Source organism: Apostichopus japonicus, chromosome 20 (assembly GCF_037975245.1).
Source record: "Apostichopus japonicus isolate 1M-3 chromosome 20, ASM3797524v1, whole genome shotgun sequence".
Lineage (NCBI taxonomy): Eukaryota > Metazoa > Echinodermata > Holothuroidea > Aspidochirotida > Stichopodidae > Apostichopus > Apostichopus japonicus.
In genome coordinates, this window is record NC_092580.1 from 34,130,483 (window position 1) to 34,146,654 (window position 16,172).

The 16,172-nt window shown below is 35.2% G+C and overlaps 1 protein-coding gene across 11 annotated transcripts in view; it reads left to right on the forward strand.

Moving 5' to 3' along the window:
- Positions 1-16,172, forward strand: part of LOC139961793 (calcium-activated chloride channel regulator 1-like) — a 78,475-nt gene that overhangs the window by 41,644 nt on the left and 20,659 nt on the right. For all 11 annotated transcript variants that reach the window (XM_071961308.1, XM_071961306.1, XM_071961307.1 and 8 more), the window contains 4 exons: positions 645-918; positions 1,733-1,885; positions 2,934-3,020; positions 4,621-4,863. In XM_071961308.1, coding sequence (XP_071817409.1) covers positions 645-918; positions 1,733-1,885; positions 2,934-3,020; positions 4,621-4,863 — 757 coding nt within the window. The remainder of the gene's footprint in view (positions 1-644; positions 919-1,732; positions 1,886-2,933; positions 3,021-4,620; positions 4,864-16,172) is intronic.

Below are 16,172 nucleotides of genomic sequence, written 5' to 3' on the forward strand. Positions count from 1 at the left end.
TCATAGTTTTTTATTTATATCACTATCATCACATTTGCTGCGCGGTCTACCATACGCTCTAACGCTATTATTTACGGAAGACATAAGTGGGGTGGCATATGTCGAGATACCGTATCAGAAAACCCTGATATCTCAACAAAATATGTTTGTTTTGCTTTAGAATTACGGCAACTCTAGAAGACGCCAAAAATTCGTTTTTGTCTAGTTACCTACTTATGCGAAATTGACATTCTCGACAAAACTAGTATTTTTGTCAAGTTACCGACTTTCGATAACTTTACATCTCGACAAAGAAAGTGGAGTTTTGTGGATTTACCGACAAATATTGGAAAATTGACGTTTTGATAAGTTGATGGATCTCGTATTTTCGAGTTACCTTAATCCGGTTATTCGAAGAAAAAAAGTTGTCGAGATGCCAAGTAATCGGCACCAAAAGAAACTGGCACCAGAAGTTCAATGATGCACTTAACTATTAAATTTTACCCTTCTACAAAAGTTTGATAAATTTCGTGCTCGAGTAAGTTAAATAGTGAGACAAGTCTTGATTGCATTGTTGATTTCATGAATTGATTAATAGAGCAGTGTAGATGAAAGCGTTTCTTTCGAAACTTTTTGACTCAACGTTTTCTTTTACACTAAGAAAGAAATTTGACGTGACCAACAATGTAACGATCAGGAATACGGATATATTCAGCATTACTGTTCGAGTGGAGTTGTTCTTCATTAGTGCTGTGAACAATGCATTACCTCCCGTAGTAGTAAAACCCTTTATAAAGAAATGTTTCACTGGAAGTGGATGGAAGATATACGCCTCCGTTACCTATTTGAGTAAACCTGTATACAACCTCAGTGTGAATGCCACAATTCGAGGACCAGATGGAGCTAGTCATGAATTATTGTTGAGCGATATACCTGAAGGTGAGTATGATTTTCAGATAAATTGTCTTTTAAAAGTCACTCAACTAGGGAATCTTCAAGAATGAAGTTGAACGGTGTTAAAGGTGTTTAGGATTAATTAGACTGAATTCGCAAAATTGTAACTAGAAAAAGTCACAAGCCAAAATACAAAATATTGTGATAAGTGGACAATAAGGTTCACTGCTAACGGAACAGCCGGAATACACGTGCCTGCCAGTGGGGAAATATCCTCAAGGAAATTGAAGGCACAATTATGGTATTGATCTGACATTGTCGAACGACATTGAGTAGTATTAAACTCTTAGGGCTACTTACCAAACCTCTGTCAAGTTTCTTTTAAGGGTGAATGAATTTTCAAGACGGCCGCTTCCATAAATTGTACTAGTTCAAGCGAGTTAGTCTTATAAAACAACCGTTTGAAAGCACCTTTGCATGATTACCTACAAAAATCTTTAGCAAGTAAAAGTAAGTAAAAGCAAGTAAGTAAAACATGTTATTTGAGATCACAAGTCTTATGTCCCCCATTTGGGATTTTTTGTTGCATCTGAGGACCTGACGCATTGATCTGTGTCCTAGACTAAAAGTCCAATCGATTAGGTTGATGAGCCGTAAGTGTTTCAAGGGTCATATCTCTTTGAAGTAAACCAACTTTTCAACTACTGTGATTGCTAACATCTTCCCGTCACCTGTCTAAGACACACGTCTAGGATTACTAGGCTTCAACTTTAGGCTTCCTTGCATCACTGCAGAGATGCCACAACTTCCTTCTGTTTTATGTTTAAACCCAAGTGATGTTAAATTTGCCTTTGTACAGAGTCTGATGATATGATGGACGGGATATATTCAAATGTCATTGATGTCAACGGAAGCGGATGCTACTCTGTTCAAGTTACGGTTAAAGGAACAAATAATATTACTTGGAATATGGAAAATCTTCAGCCTAGTGGTGTCGTACCTTCTGAATGCGGTGAGTACATACCAACCCCCCCCCCCCCTCCGACGCCTCAACGACCTTGGTGCAGGCATTCAAGTATCAGACGTAAATTAAGTATGCATTTGTAGGCTCAGTTAACTAGTTCGGGGTTGCCGTTAATCCGTAATTGACGGGAACTATCATATTAGCACCAGGTAGTTGCGTCACAAGCTAAATATAGCTGTTATTTTGCGCTCTGCCATCTTTGCGACGTCCCCCCCCCCCAACCCCCACCTCGCCCCACACACTATCCAAGGAGATAACACACTACCAGGCTTGTTATATCAAGTGTATGGTTATAAACGTATGCTATCATTATATCGACCGTCCGAAAGTTAACGTGTCCGACGAATATACAGACTTAAACCGATTAATTTTATAAAACCGATGGACTATGGTGCTGGACAGACAGTTTCGAAGTGGCTGAATGAATGAAGCCTAAGTCGGTGAAACTGAGCCTCAGATAAAATAAATTTAAATCATAATTATTGTAAATCATAGACGAAAACCTAACGGCAATTGAAAATCATATCGATATAGCATTTTGATGTTTTTAAGATTATTTAAATACTAAATTTGATTCGGCAAGTAACAAATTGTACTGGAAAAGTTAATGATCCAATTATAAAGAAAAAAATTGGGTTTTTGTAGACAAATTGTGAAAGATGTATTTATGGGATGTAAACAGAATAAGAACAGAACACACAGGATTATTATCTAAGAGTATAGTGCCTTTATCTACAATATATCAAATTCATATTTTTAGTTTGACTACCCTTCAACAATTTAGCGGCTGGAACCCAGGAATAAACTGCTCAATTTGGATAAAGAAACATTCATCATAGTACCGTTAGAAATGGTTTCAACTGTTTTGGAATATTTGCAAAAGTACCTTATATGAATTATATGACCGAACTTGTCTATTGCGAAACTTCCCCCTACTCGAACTCTTTGCACCCCTCAGCACCCCCCCCCCCCTTGAAAAGTAAAGTTGCGCCACTGCCCACTAAGTTCAGCGTTATTCTTGTTTTTGTTTCGTCAGACGTACCATTAAATCCTTTAAATGCAGCATTGGAAAATGCCGACTCACTGATGCGGATGCCGAAAGAGTTGAATTTCCATGTGACAGGTATAGTTTTCAGTGTATTGAGTAGTGTTATGCCAAGCCAGCATTTTCCAGCAAGTCCGTTATGTAGTCCATAACGACCATATGTGTTAAGAATCAACGAGGATGGTCATAATATTACGCTACAAGGCCATTAACGTAAGTCGTAACGACCATATGTGTTGTAACGATCAGCGAGTGTAGGTCATAATAATTCGCTGCAGGTTCGTCAATGTAGTCTATAACGGCCATATGTGTTGTATCAATCAGCGAGTGTAGGTCCTTTAATGTAGTCCATAACGACCATATCTTTTATAAGAATCAACGAGGATGGTCATAATAATTCGCTGCAGGTTCGTCAATGTAGTCTATAACGGCCATATATGTTGTAACGATTAGCGAGTATAGGTCCGTTAATGTAGTCCATAACGACCATATGTTTTGTCTGAAGCAACGAGGATGGTCATAATAATACGTTGCAAGTCCTTAACGTAATCCATAACGACCATATGTGTTGTAACGATTAGCGAGCGCAGGTCCGTTAATGTAGTCCATAAACTACCATATGTTTTGTAAGAAGCAACGAGGATGGTCATAATAATACACTGCAGGTCCGTTAATGTAGTCCATAACGACCATATGTGTTGTAACAATCAGCGATTGTTGGTCCGTTAACGTAGTCCATAACGACCATATCTTTTGTAAGAATCAAAGAGGATGGTCATAATAATACACTGCCGCTGATGACAGGCAATAATTGCTATCAAAAGTTATGTCCAAACATTTTCATCTTAGTTGAAATCATCTTTGCGCATTATTTGTACATTTAAGTAAAGTTACGTTTTTCAAAATGACCTAAATAACAAGCAAGAAACAAAAAACTTTAGTTGTAAAACAAATTGCAAGAACTTAATGCTTCTCTCAATTGCCCATAACTAATAAAAGAGCTTCTACTTTGTATATTACAGGAACTTGATTTATCCACTTGTAAAAGAAATATAAACTTGTGAAAAAAAAATCCGTTGCAAACTGAAGCTTCTTCTCTCGTATTTTGTTACCAAAAATGTAATATTTCATGAGAAAGATCAAAAAGTTATTAGGATGGCTTATTAGCAACTTATAGGCGAGAAAAAGTAGTCTCTTTTAGGGAAAAAAAATCGCAGACCAAAAACCACCTGTTCAACATCCACAATGAAATAAGATTCAAGCACAAAAATGATTCAAAGTATTGTTATGGGTCTATATGACATTTCTGAATGAGCAAAGCTATACTAATGTCTAAGTTTATTAGCAAAGCTGCTACCTATACCCATCGTGTTTTGCGTTCTTTGCTGAAAGTTTGAGTGGACATGTGTAAATCAGATTCGAAGATTCTTCCGGGTTAAATAAAAACATCGTTATTAGCAGATTTTGTGATATGCAGCTGATACCTACATATTGAATTATTGCCAACATGTTTTAGACGACTTACTAGAGCTTTTGTGACCATCAATTTGTAGAATATTGAGCGTTGGACAATGAGCAGTGTCCCTTCTTATAATCTTTCATTGGTTAAATCTACAATGGAAGCATATCTGAGTACATTTGCTAGAGAATCTTTCTTCTCTGCTTTTATCATTTGAAGATGTGACTCCTCCAATGGCTAGTTGCCAAGAAAATATAATAACCGATGCAAGTCTGCAGGGAGGAACCACTGCAAGTGTTGATCTTGTGACATCATGTTCTGACAACATTGACACAGGCATTCAAGCTGCTTGTAATGCAACAAGCCAAAGTGAATTTCCAGTTGGTGTAACAAAAGTGACTTGTTCTTGTGAAGATTTGTCTCAAAATACTGACGAATGTTCTTTCACCGTCACTGTTAAAGGTTAGTTTGGGTGAATTTCTTACATATTGCTAAGAAGTTTAAAAACAGATCATCTGATTGCTTCTGTTTAATTGAGTCATTTCTCGAAAGTTTATTTCCATTATCAACAACGAATGTTTAAAGCCTAATTTATTCGATGGGAAGTTACTGAAAACTATCACGGAGAAATTATCTTATCATGCACCAGAAAATGTTTGGCTAGTTTGTAAGAAGCCAAACCCTGTAGATGATCTGCATAGATCTTAGCAACACATGTGATGTTCTAATTCCGTGACCACAAATCTCTTCTGATGCTCCTTTTCAAACTAAAAAAAATGATACTAAGTATCGGAAGGGTCCTTATGACATTTCAGACTGACCAAAGTTATATTTATGTTTAACTTTATTCATGAACACCAAAGCTGTTAACTATACTTATGCCCATGAGGTTTCATTCCTTGAATGAAAAGTTGTGAAGACAATTGTTAACCAGTTTTAGACATTGCTATGGCTTGAAAAACATCATTTACTGGTATATTTTATGATATGTGGCTGACATTTGCAACTGCATTTATTGTCCACGTCTTTTAGACGACATAATATAGCATTTGCGACCATCAGTTTGTTGCAAATTTAAAGTTAAACAATGAGCAATTTTATTTCTTAGCACCTCCCAACATTTAAATATACAGTACTATCACATCTGAGTACATTTTCTAGTTAACCTTTCTTGTCTGCTTTTATAATTTAAAGATGTGACTCATCCTTATGCGAGCTGTCCAAATGATATAGATACTGATGCAAGGCTGCAAGAAGGCACCACTGCAAGAGTTGATTTTGTGACATCATGTTCTGACAACATTGACACAGGCATTCAAGCTGCTTGTGATGCAACCAGCGAAAGTGAATTTCCAGTGGGTGTAACAACAGTGACTTGTTCTTGTGAAGATTTGTCTCAAAATACTGATGAATGTTCTTTTACCGTAACAGTTAAAGGTTAGTTTGAGTGAATTTCTTACATATTGCAAAGAAGTTTAAAAACAGATCATCTGATTGCTTCTGTTTAATTGAGTCATTTCTCGAAAGTTTATTTCCATTATCAACAACGAATGTTTAAAGCCTAATTTATTTGATGGGAAGTTACTGAAAACTATCACGGAGAAATTATCTTATCATGCACCAGAAAATGTTTGCCTAGTTTGTAAGAAGCTAAACCCTGTGGCTGATCTGCATAGATCTTAGCAACACATGTGATGTTCTAATTCCTTAGCCAAAAGTCTTTTCTTATCCTGCTTTTCACACCAAAAAATTAATACTGAGTATGGGAATGGGCCTTTATGACATTTCAGACAGACCAAAGCTATATTAATGTTTAACTTTATTGATATACAACAAAGATGTTGCCTATACCTACATCCATGATGTATAACTTCCTTGAATGAAAAGTTGTGAAGACAATTGTTAACAAGTTTCAAACATTCTTTCTGGCTTGAAAAACATCATTACTGGTATATTTCAGGATATTTGGCTTACACTTGCAATTGCATTTATTGTCAACATCTTTTAGAGGACATAATATAGCATTTGTGACCATCAGTTTGTTACAAATATAGAGTTAGAAAATGAGCAATTTTATTTCTTAGCACCTCCCAACATTTAAATATACAGTACTATCACATCTGAGTACATTTGCTAGTTAACCTTTCTTGTCTGCTTTATAATTTAAAGATGTGACTCATCCTAATGCGAGCTGTCCAAATGATGTAGATACTGATGCAAGGCTGCAAGAAGGCACCACTGCAAGAGTTGATTTTGTGACATCATGTTCTGACAACATTGACATAGGCATTCAAGCTGCTTGTAATGCAACCAGCGAAAGTGAATTTCCAGTGGGTGTAACAACAGTGACTTGTTCTTGTGAAGATTTGTCTCAAAATACTGATGAATGTTCTTTTACCGTAACAGTTAAAGGTTAGTTTGAGTGAATTTCTTACAATGAAAAGTTGTGAAGGCAATTGTTAACCAGTTTTAGACATTCTTCTGGCTTGAAAAACATCATTTACTGGTATATTTTATGATATGTGGCTGACATTTGCAACTGCATTTATTGTCAACGTCTTTTAGACGACATAATATAGCATTTGCGACTTTTAGTTTGTTGCAAATTTAGAGTTAAACAATGAGCAATTTTATTTCTTAGCACCTCCCAACATTTAAATATACAATACTATCACATCTGAGTACATTTTCTAGTTAACCTTTCTTGTCTGCTTTTATAATTTGAAGATGTGACTCATCCTAATGCGAGCTGTCCAAATGATATAGATACTGATGCAAGGCTGCAAGAAGGCACCACTGCAAGAGTTGATTATGTGACATCATGTTCTGACAACATTGACACAGGCATTCAAGCTGCTTGTAATGCAACCAGCGAAAGTGAATTTCCAGTGGGTGTAACAACAGTGACTTGTTCTTGTGAAGATTTGTCTCAAAATACTGATGAATGTTCTTTTACCGTAACAGTTAAAGGTTAGTTTGAGTGAATTTCTTACAATGAAAAGTTGTGAAGGCAATTGTTAACCAGTTTTAGACATTCTTCTGGCTTGAAAAACATCATTTACTGGTATATTTTACCACAAATCTCTTCTGATGTTCCTTTTCAAACTAAAAAAAATAGATACTAAGTATCGTAAGGGTCCTTATGACATTTCAGACTGACCAAAGTTATATTTATGTTTAACTTTATTCATGAACACCAAAGCTGTTAACTATACTTATGCCCATGAGGTTTCATTTCTTGAATGAAAAGTTGTGAAGACAATTGATAACCAGTTTTAGACATTTCTATGGCTTGAAAAACATCATTTACTGGTATATTTTATGATATGTGGCTAACACTTGCAACTGCATTTATTGTCAATGTTTAAAGCCTAATTTATTCGATGGGAAGTTACTGAAAACTATCACGGAGAAATTATCTTATCATGCACCAGAACATGTTTGGCTAGTTTGTAAGAAGCCAAACCCTGTGGCTGATCTGCATAGATCTTAGCAACACATGTGATGTTCTAATTCCGTGACCGCAAATCTCTTCTGATGCTCCTTTTCAAACTAAAAAAATTGATACTAAGTATCGGAAGGGTCCTTATGACATTTCAGACTGACCAAAGTTATATTTATGTTTAACTTTATTCATGAACACCAAAGCTGTTAACTATACTTACGCCCATGAGGTTTCATTTCTTGAATGAAAAGTTGTGAAGACAATTGATAACCAGTTTTAGACATTTCTATGGCTTGAAAAACATCATTTACTGGTATATTTTATGATATGTGGCTGACATTTGCAACTGCATTTATTGTCAACGTCTTTTAGACGACATAATATAGCATTTGCGACTATCAGTTTGTTGCAAGTTTAGAGTTAAACAATGAGCAATTTTATTTCTTAGCACCTCCCAACATTTAAATATACAGTACTATCACATCTGAGTACATTTTCTAGTTAACCTTTCTTGTCTGCTTTTATAATTTAAAGATGTGACTCATCCTTATGCGAGCTGTCCAAATGATATAGATACTGATGCAAGGCTGCAAGAAGGCACCACTGCAAGAGTTGATTTTGTGACATCATGTTCTGACAACATTGACACAGGCATTCAAGCTGCTTGTGATGCAACCAGCGAAAGTGAATTTCCAGTGGGTGTAACAACAGTGACTTGTTCTTGTGAAGATTTGTCTCAAAATACTGATGAATGTTCTTTTACCGTAACAGTTAAAGGTTAGTTTGAGTGAATTTCTTACAATGAAAAGTTGTGAAGGCAATTGTTAACCAGTTTTAGACATTCTTCTGGCTTAAAAAACTTCATTTACTGGTGTATTGTATGATATGTGGCTAACACTTGCAACTGCATTTATTGTCAATGTTTAAAGCCTAATTTATTTGATGGGAAGTTACTGAAAACTATCACGGAGAAATTATCTTATCATGCACCAGAAAATGTTTGGCTAGTTTGTAAGAAGCCAAACCCTGTGGCTGATCTGCATAGATCTTAGCAACACATGTGATGTTCTAATTCCGTGACCGCAAATCTCTTCTGATGCTCCTTTTCAAACTAAAAAAATTGATACTAAGTATCGGAAGGGTCCTTATGACATTTCAGACTGACCAAAGTTATATTTATGTTTAACTTTATTCATGAACACCAAAGCTGTTAACTATACTTACGCCCATGAGGTTTCATTTCTTGAATGAAAAGTTGTGAAGACAATTGATAACCAGTGTTAGACATTTCTATGGCTTGAAAAACATCATTTACTGGTATATTTTATGATATGTGGCTGACATTTGCAACTGCATTTATTGTCAACGTCTTTTAGACGACATAATATAGCATTTGCGACTATCAGTTTGTTGCAAGTTTAGAGTTAAACAATGAGCAATTTTATTTCTTAGCACCTCCCAACATTTAAATATACAGTACTATCACATCTGAGTACATTTTCTAGTTAACCTTTCTTGTCTGCTTTTATAATTTAAAGATGTGACTCATCCTTATGCGAGCTGTCCAAATGATATAGATACTGATGCAAGGCTGCAAGAAGGCACCACTGCAAGAGTTGATTTTGTGACATCATGTTCTGACAACATTGACACAGGCATTCAAGCTGCTTGTGATGCAACCAGCGAAAGTGAATTTCCAGTGGGTGTAACAACAGTGACTTGTTCTTGTGAAGATTTGTCTCAAAATACTGATGAATGTTCTTTTACCTTAACAGTTAAAGGTTAGTTTGAGTGAATTTCTTACAATGAAAAGTTGTGAAGGCAATTGTTAACCAGTTTTAGACATTCTTCTGGCTTAAAAAACTTCATTTACTGGTGTATTGTATGATATGTGGCTAACACTTGCAACTGCATTTATTGTCAATGTTTAAAGCCTAATTTATTTGATGGGAAGTTACTGAAAACTATCACGGAGAAATTATCTTATCATGCACCAGAAAATGTTTGGCTAGTTTGTAAGAAGCCAAACCCTGTGGCTGATCTGCATAGATCTTAGCAACACATGTGATGTTCTAATTCCGTGACCGCAAATCTCTTCTGATGCTCCTTTTCAAACTAAAAAAATTGATACTAAGTATCGGAAGGGTCCTTATGACATTTCAGACTGACCAAAGTTATATTTATGTTTAACTTTATTCATGAACACCAAAGCTGTTAACTATACTTATGCCCATGAGGTTTCATTTCTTGAATGAAAAGTTGTGAAGACAATTGTTAACCAGTTTTAGACATTGCTATGGCTTGAAAAACATCATTTACTGGTATATTTTATGATATGTGGCTGACATTTGCAACTGCATTTATTGTCAACGTCTTTTAGAAGACATAATATAGCATTTGCGACTATCAGTTTGTTGCAAGTTTAGAGTTAAACAATGAGCAATTTTATTTCTTAGCACCTCCCAACATTTAAATATACAGTACTATCACATCTGAGTACATTTTCTAGTTAACCTTTCTTGTCTGCTTTTATAATTTAAAGATGTGACTCATCCTTATGCGAGCTGTCCAAATGATATAGATACTGATGCAAGGCTGCAAGAAGGCACCACTGCAAGAGTTGATTTTGTGACATCATGTTCTGACAACATTGACACAGGCATTCAAGCTGCTTGTGATGCAACCAGCGAAAGTGAATTTCCAGTGGGTGTAACAACAGTGACTTGTTCTTGTGAAGATTTGTCTCAAAATACTGATGAATGTTCTTTTACCGTAACAGTTAAAGGTTAGTTTGAGTGAATTTCTTACAATGAAAAGTTGTGAAGGCAATTGTTAACCAGTTTTAGACATTCTTCTGGCTTAAAAAACTTCATTTAATGGTGTATTGTATGATATGTGGCTAACACTTGCAACTGCATTTATTGTCAATGTTTAAAGCCTAATTTATTTGATGGGAAGTTACTGAAAACTATCACGGAGAAATTATCTTATCATGCACCAGAAAATGTTTGGCTAGTTTGTAAGAAGCCAAACCCTGTGGCTGATCTGCATAGATCTTAGCAACACATGTGATGTTCTAATTCCGTGACCGCAAATCTCTTCTGATGCTCCTTTTCAAACTAAAAAAATTGATACTAAGTATCGGAAGGGTCCTTATGACATTTCAGACTGACCAAAGTTATATTTATGTTTAACTTTATTCATGAACACCAAAGCTGTTAACTATACTTACGCCCATGAGGTTTCATTTCTTGAATGAAAAGTTGTGAAGACAATTGATAACCAGTTTTAGACATTTCTATGGCTTGAAAAACATCATTTACTGGTATATTTTATGATATGTGGCTAACACTTGCAACTGCATTTATTGTCAATGTTTAAAGCCTAATTATTCGATGGGAAGTTACTGAAAACTATCACGGAGAAATTATCTTATCATGCACCAGAAAATGTTTGGCTAGTTTGTAAGAAGCCAAACCCTGTGGCTGATCTGCATAGATCTTAGCAACACATGTGATGTTCTAATTCCGTGACCGCAAATCTCTTCTGATGCTCCTTTTCAAACTAAAAAAATTGATACTAAGTATCGGAAGGGTCCTTATGACATTTCAGACTGACCAAAGTTATATTTATGTTTAACTTTATTCATGAACACCAAAGCTGTTAACTATACTTACGCCCATGAGGTTTCATTTCTTGAATGAAAAGTTGTGAAGACAATTGATAACCAGTTTTAGACATTTCTATGGCTTGAAAAACATCATTTACTGGTATATTTTATGATATGTGGCTGACATTTGCAACTGCATTTATTGTCAACGTCTTTTAGACGACATAATATAGCATTTGCGACTATCAGTTTGTTGCAAGTTTAGAGTTAAACAATGAGCAATTTTATTTCTTAGCACCTCCCAACATTTAAATATACAGTACTATCACATCTGAGTACATTTTCTAGTTAACCTTTCTTGTCTGCTTTTATAATTTAAAGATGTGACTCATCCTTATGCGAGCTGTCCAAATGATATAGATACTGATGCAAGGCTGCAAGAAGGCACCACTGCAAGAGTTGATTTTGTGACATCATGTTCTGACAACATTGACACAGGCATTCAAGCTGCTTGTGATGCAACCAGCGAAAGTGAATTTCCAGTGGGTGTAACAACAGTGACTTGTTCTTGTGAAGATTTGTCTCAAAATACTGATGAATGTTCTTTTACCGTAACAGTTAAAGGTTAGTTTGAGTGAATTTCTTACAATGAAAAGTTGTGAAGGCAATTGTTAACCAGTTTTAGACATTCTTCTGGCTTAAAAAACTTCATTTAATGGTGTATTGTATGATATGTGGCTAACACTTGCAACTGCATTTATTGTCAATGTTTAAAGCCTAATTTATTTGATGGGAAGTTACTGAAAACTATCACGGAGAAATTATCTTATCATGCACCAGAAAATGTTTGGCTAGTTTGTAAGAAGCCAAACCCTGTGGCTGATCTGCATAGATCTTAGCAACACATGTGATGTTCTAATTCCGTGACCGCAAATCTCTTCTGATGCTCCTTTTCAAACTAAAAAATTGATACTAAGTATCGGAAGGGTCCTTATGACATTTCAGACTGACCAAAGTTATATTTATGTTTAACTTTATTCATGAACACCAAAGCTGTTAACTATACTTACGCCCATGAGGTTTCTTTTCTTGAATGAAAAGTTGTGAAGACAATTGATAACCAGTTTTAGACATTTCTATGGCTTGAAAAACATCATTTACTGGTATATTTTATGATATGTGGCTAACACTTGCAACTGCATTTATTGTCAATGTTTAAAGCCTAATTTATTCGATGGGAAGTTACTGAAAACTATCACGGAGAAATTATCTTATCATGCACCAGAAAATGTTTGGCTAGTTTGTAAGAAGCCAAACCCTGTGGCTGATCTGCATAGATCTTAGCAACACATGTGATGTTCTAATTCCGTGACCGCAAATCTCTTCTGATGCTCCTTTTCAAACTAAAAAAATTGATACTAAGTATCGGAAGGGTCCTTATGACATTTCAGACTGACCAAAGTTATATTTATGTTTAACTTTATTCATGAACACCAAAGCTGTTAACTATAATTATGCCCATGAGGTTTCATTCCTTGAATGAAAAGTTGTGAAGACAATTGTTAACCAGTTTTAGACATTGCTATGGCTTGAAAAACATCATTTACTGGTATATTTTATGATATGTGGCTGACATTTGCAACTGCATTTATTGTCCACGTCTTTTAGACGACATAATATAGCATTTGCGACTATCAGTTTGTTGCAAGTTTAGAGTTAAACAATGAGCAATTTTATTTCTTAGCACCTCCCAACATTTAAATATACAATACTATCACATCTGAGTACATTTTCTAGTTAACCTTTCTTGTCTGCTTTTATAATTTAAAGATGTGACTCATCCTTATGCGAGCTGTCCAAATGATATAGATACTGATGCAAGGCTGCAAGAAGGCACCACTGCAAGAGTTGATTTTGTGACATCATGTTCTGACAACATTGACACAGGCATTCAAGCTGCTTGTGATGCAACCAGCGAAAGTGAATTTCCAGTGGGTGTAACAACAGTGACTTGTTCTTGTGAAGATTTGTCTCAAAATACTGATGAATGTTCTTTTACCGTAACAGTTAAAGGTTAGTTTGAGTGTATTTCTTACATATTGCAAAGAAGTTTAAAAACAGATCATCTGATTGCTTCTGTTTAATTGAGTCATTTCTCGAAAGTTTATTTCCATTATCAACAACGAATGTTTAAAGCCTAATTTATTTGATGGGAAGTTACTGAAAACTATCACGGAGAAATTATCTTATCATGCACCAGAAAATGTTTGCCTAGTTTGTAAGAAGCTAAACCCTGTGGCTGATCTGCATAGATCTTAGCAACACATGTGATGTTCTAATTCCTTAGCCAAAAGTCTTTTCTTATCCTGCTTTTCACACCAAAAAATTAATACTGAGTATGGGAATGGGCCTTTATGACATTTCAGACAGACCAAAGCTATATTAATGTTTAACTTTATTGATATACAACAAAGATGTTGCCTATACCTACATCCATGATGTATAACTTCCTTGAATGAAAAGTTGTGAAGACAATTGTTAACAAGTTTCAAACATTCTTTCTGGCTTGAAAAACATCATTACTGGTATATTTCAGGATATTTGGCTTACACTTGCAATTGCATTTATTGTCAACATCTTTTAGAGGACATAATATAGCATTTGTGACCATCAGTTTGTTACAAATATAGAGTTAGAAAATGAGCAATTTTATTTCTTAGCACCTCCCAACATTTAAATATACAGTACTATCACATCTGAGTACATTTGCTAGTTAACCTTTCTTGTCTGCTTTATAATTTGAAGATGTGACTCATCCTAATGCGAGCTGTCCAAATGATATAGATACTGATGCAAGGCTGCAAGAAGGCACCACTGCAAGAGTTGATTTTGTGACATCATGTTCTGACAACATTGACACAGGCATTCAAGCTGCTTGTAATGCAACCAGCGAAAGTGAATTTCCAGTGGGTGTAACAACAGTGACTTGTTCTTGTGAAGATTTGTCTCAAAATACTGATGAATGTTTTTTTACCGTAACAGTTAAAGGTTAGTTTGAGTGAATTTCTTACAATGAAAAGTTGTGAAGGCAATTGTTAACCAGTTTTAGACATTCTTCTGGCTTGAAAAACATCATTTACTGGTATATTTTACCACAAATCTCTTCTGATGTTCCTTTTCAAACTAAAAAAAATTGATACTAAGTATCGTAAGGGTCCTTATGACATTTCAGACTGACCAAAGTTATATTTATGTTTAACTTTATTCATGAACACCAAAGCTGTTAACTATACTTATGCCCATGAGGTTTCATTTCTTGAATGAAAAGTTGTGAAGACAATTGATAACCAGTTTTAGACATTTCTATGGCTTGAAAAACATCATTTACTGGTATATTTTATGATATGTGGCTAACACTTGCAACTGCATTTATTGTCAATGTTTAAAGCCTAATTTATTCGATGGGAAGTTACTGAAAACTATCACGGAGAAATTATCTTATCATGCACCAGAAAATGTTTGGCTAGTTTGTAAGAAGCCAAACCCTGTGGCTGATCTGCATAGATCTTAGCAACACATGTGATGTTCTAATTCCGTGACCGCAAATCTCTTCTGATGCTCCTTTTCAAACTAAAAAAATTGATACTAAGTATCGGAAGGGTCCTTATGACATTTCAGACTGACCAAAGTTATATTTATGTTTAACTTTATTCATGAACACCAAAGCTGTTAACTATAATTATGCCCATGAGGTTTCATTCCTTGAATGAAAAGTTGTGAAGACAATTGTTAACCAGTTTTAGACATTGCTATGGCTTGAAAAACATCATTTACTGGTATATTTTATGATATGTGGCTGACATTTGCAACTGCATTTATTGTCAACGTCTTTTAGACGACATAATATAGCATTTGCGACTATCAGTTTGTTGCAAGTTTAGAGTTAAACAATGAGCAATTTTATTTCTTAGCACCTCCCAACATTTAAATATACAGTACTATCACATCTGAGTACATTTTCTAGTTAACCTTTCTTGTCTGCTTTTATAATTTAAAGATGTGACTCATCCTTATGCGAGCTGTCCAAATGATATAGATACTGATGCAAGGCTGCAAGAAGGCACCACTGCAAGAGTTGATTTTGTGACATCATGTTCTGACAACATTGACACAGGCATTCAAGCTGCTTGTGATGCAACCAGCGAAAGTGAATTTCCAGTGGGTGTAACAACAGTGACTTGTTCTTGTGAAGATTTGTCTCAAAATACTGATGAATGTTCTTTTACCGTAACAGTTAAAGGTTAGTTTGAGTGAATTTCTTACAATGAAAAGTTGTGAAGGCAATTGTTAACCAGTTTTAGACATTCTTCTGGCTTAAAAAACTTCATTTAATGGTGTATTGTATGATATGTGGCTAACACTTGCAACTGCATTTATTGTCAATGTTTAAAGCCTAATTTATTTGATGGGAAGTTACTGAAAACTATCACGGAGAAATTATCTTATCATGCACCAGAAAATGTTTGGCTAGTTTGTAAGAAGCCAAACCCTGTGGCTGATCTGCATAGATCTTAGCAACACATGTGATGTTCTAATTCCGTGACCGCAAATCTCTTCTGATGCTCCTTTTCAAACTAAAAAAATTGATACTAAGTATCGGAAGGGTCCTTATGACATTTCAGACTGACCAAAGTTATATTTATGTTTAACTTTATT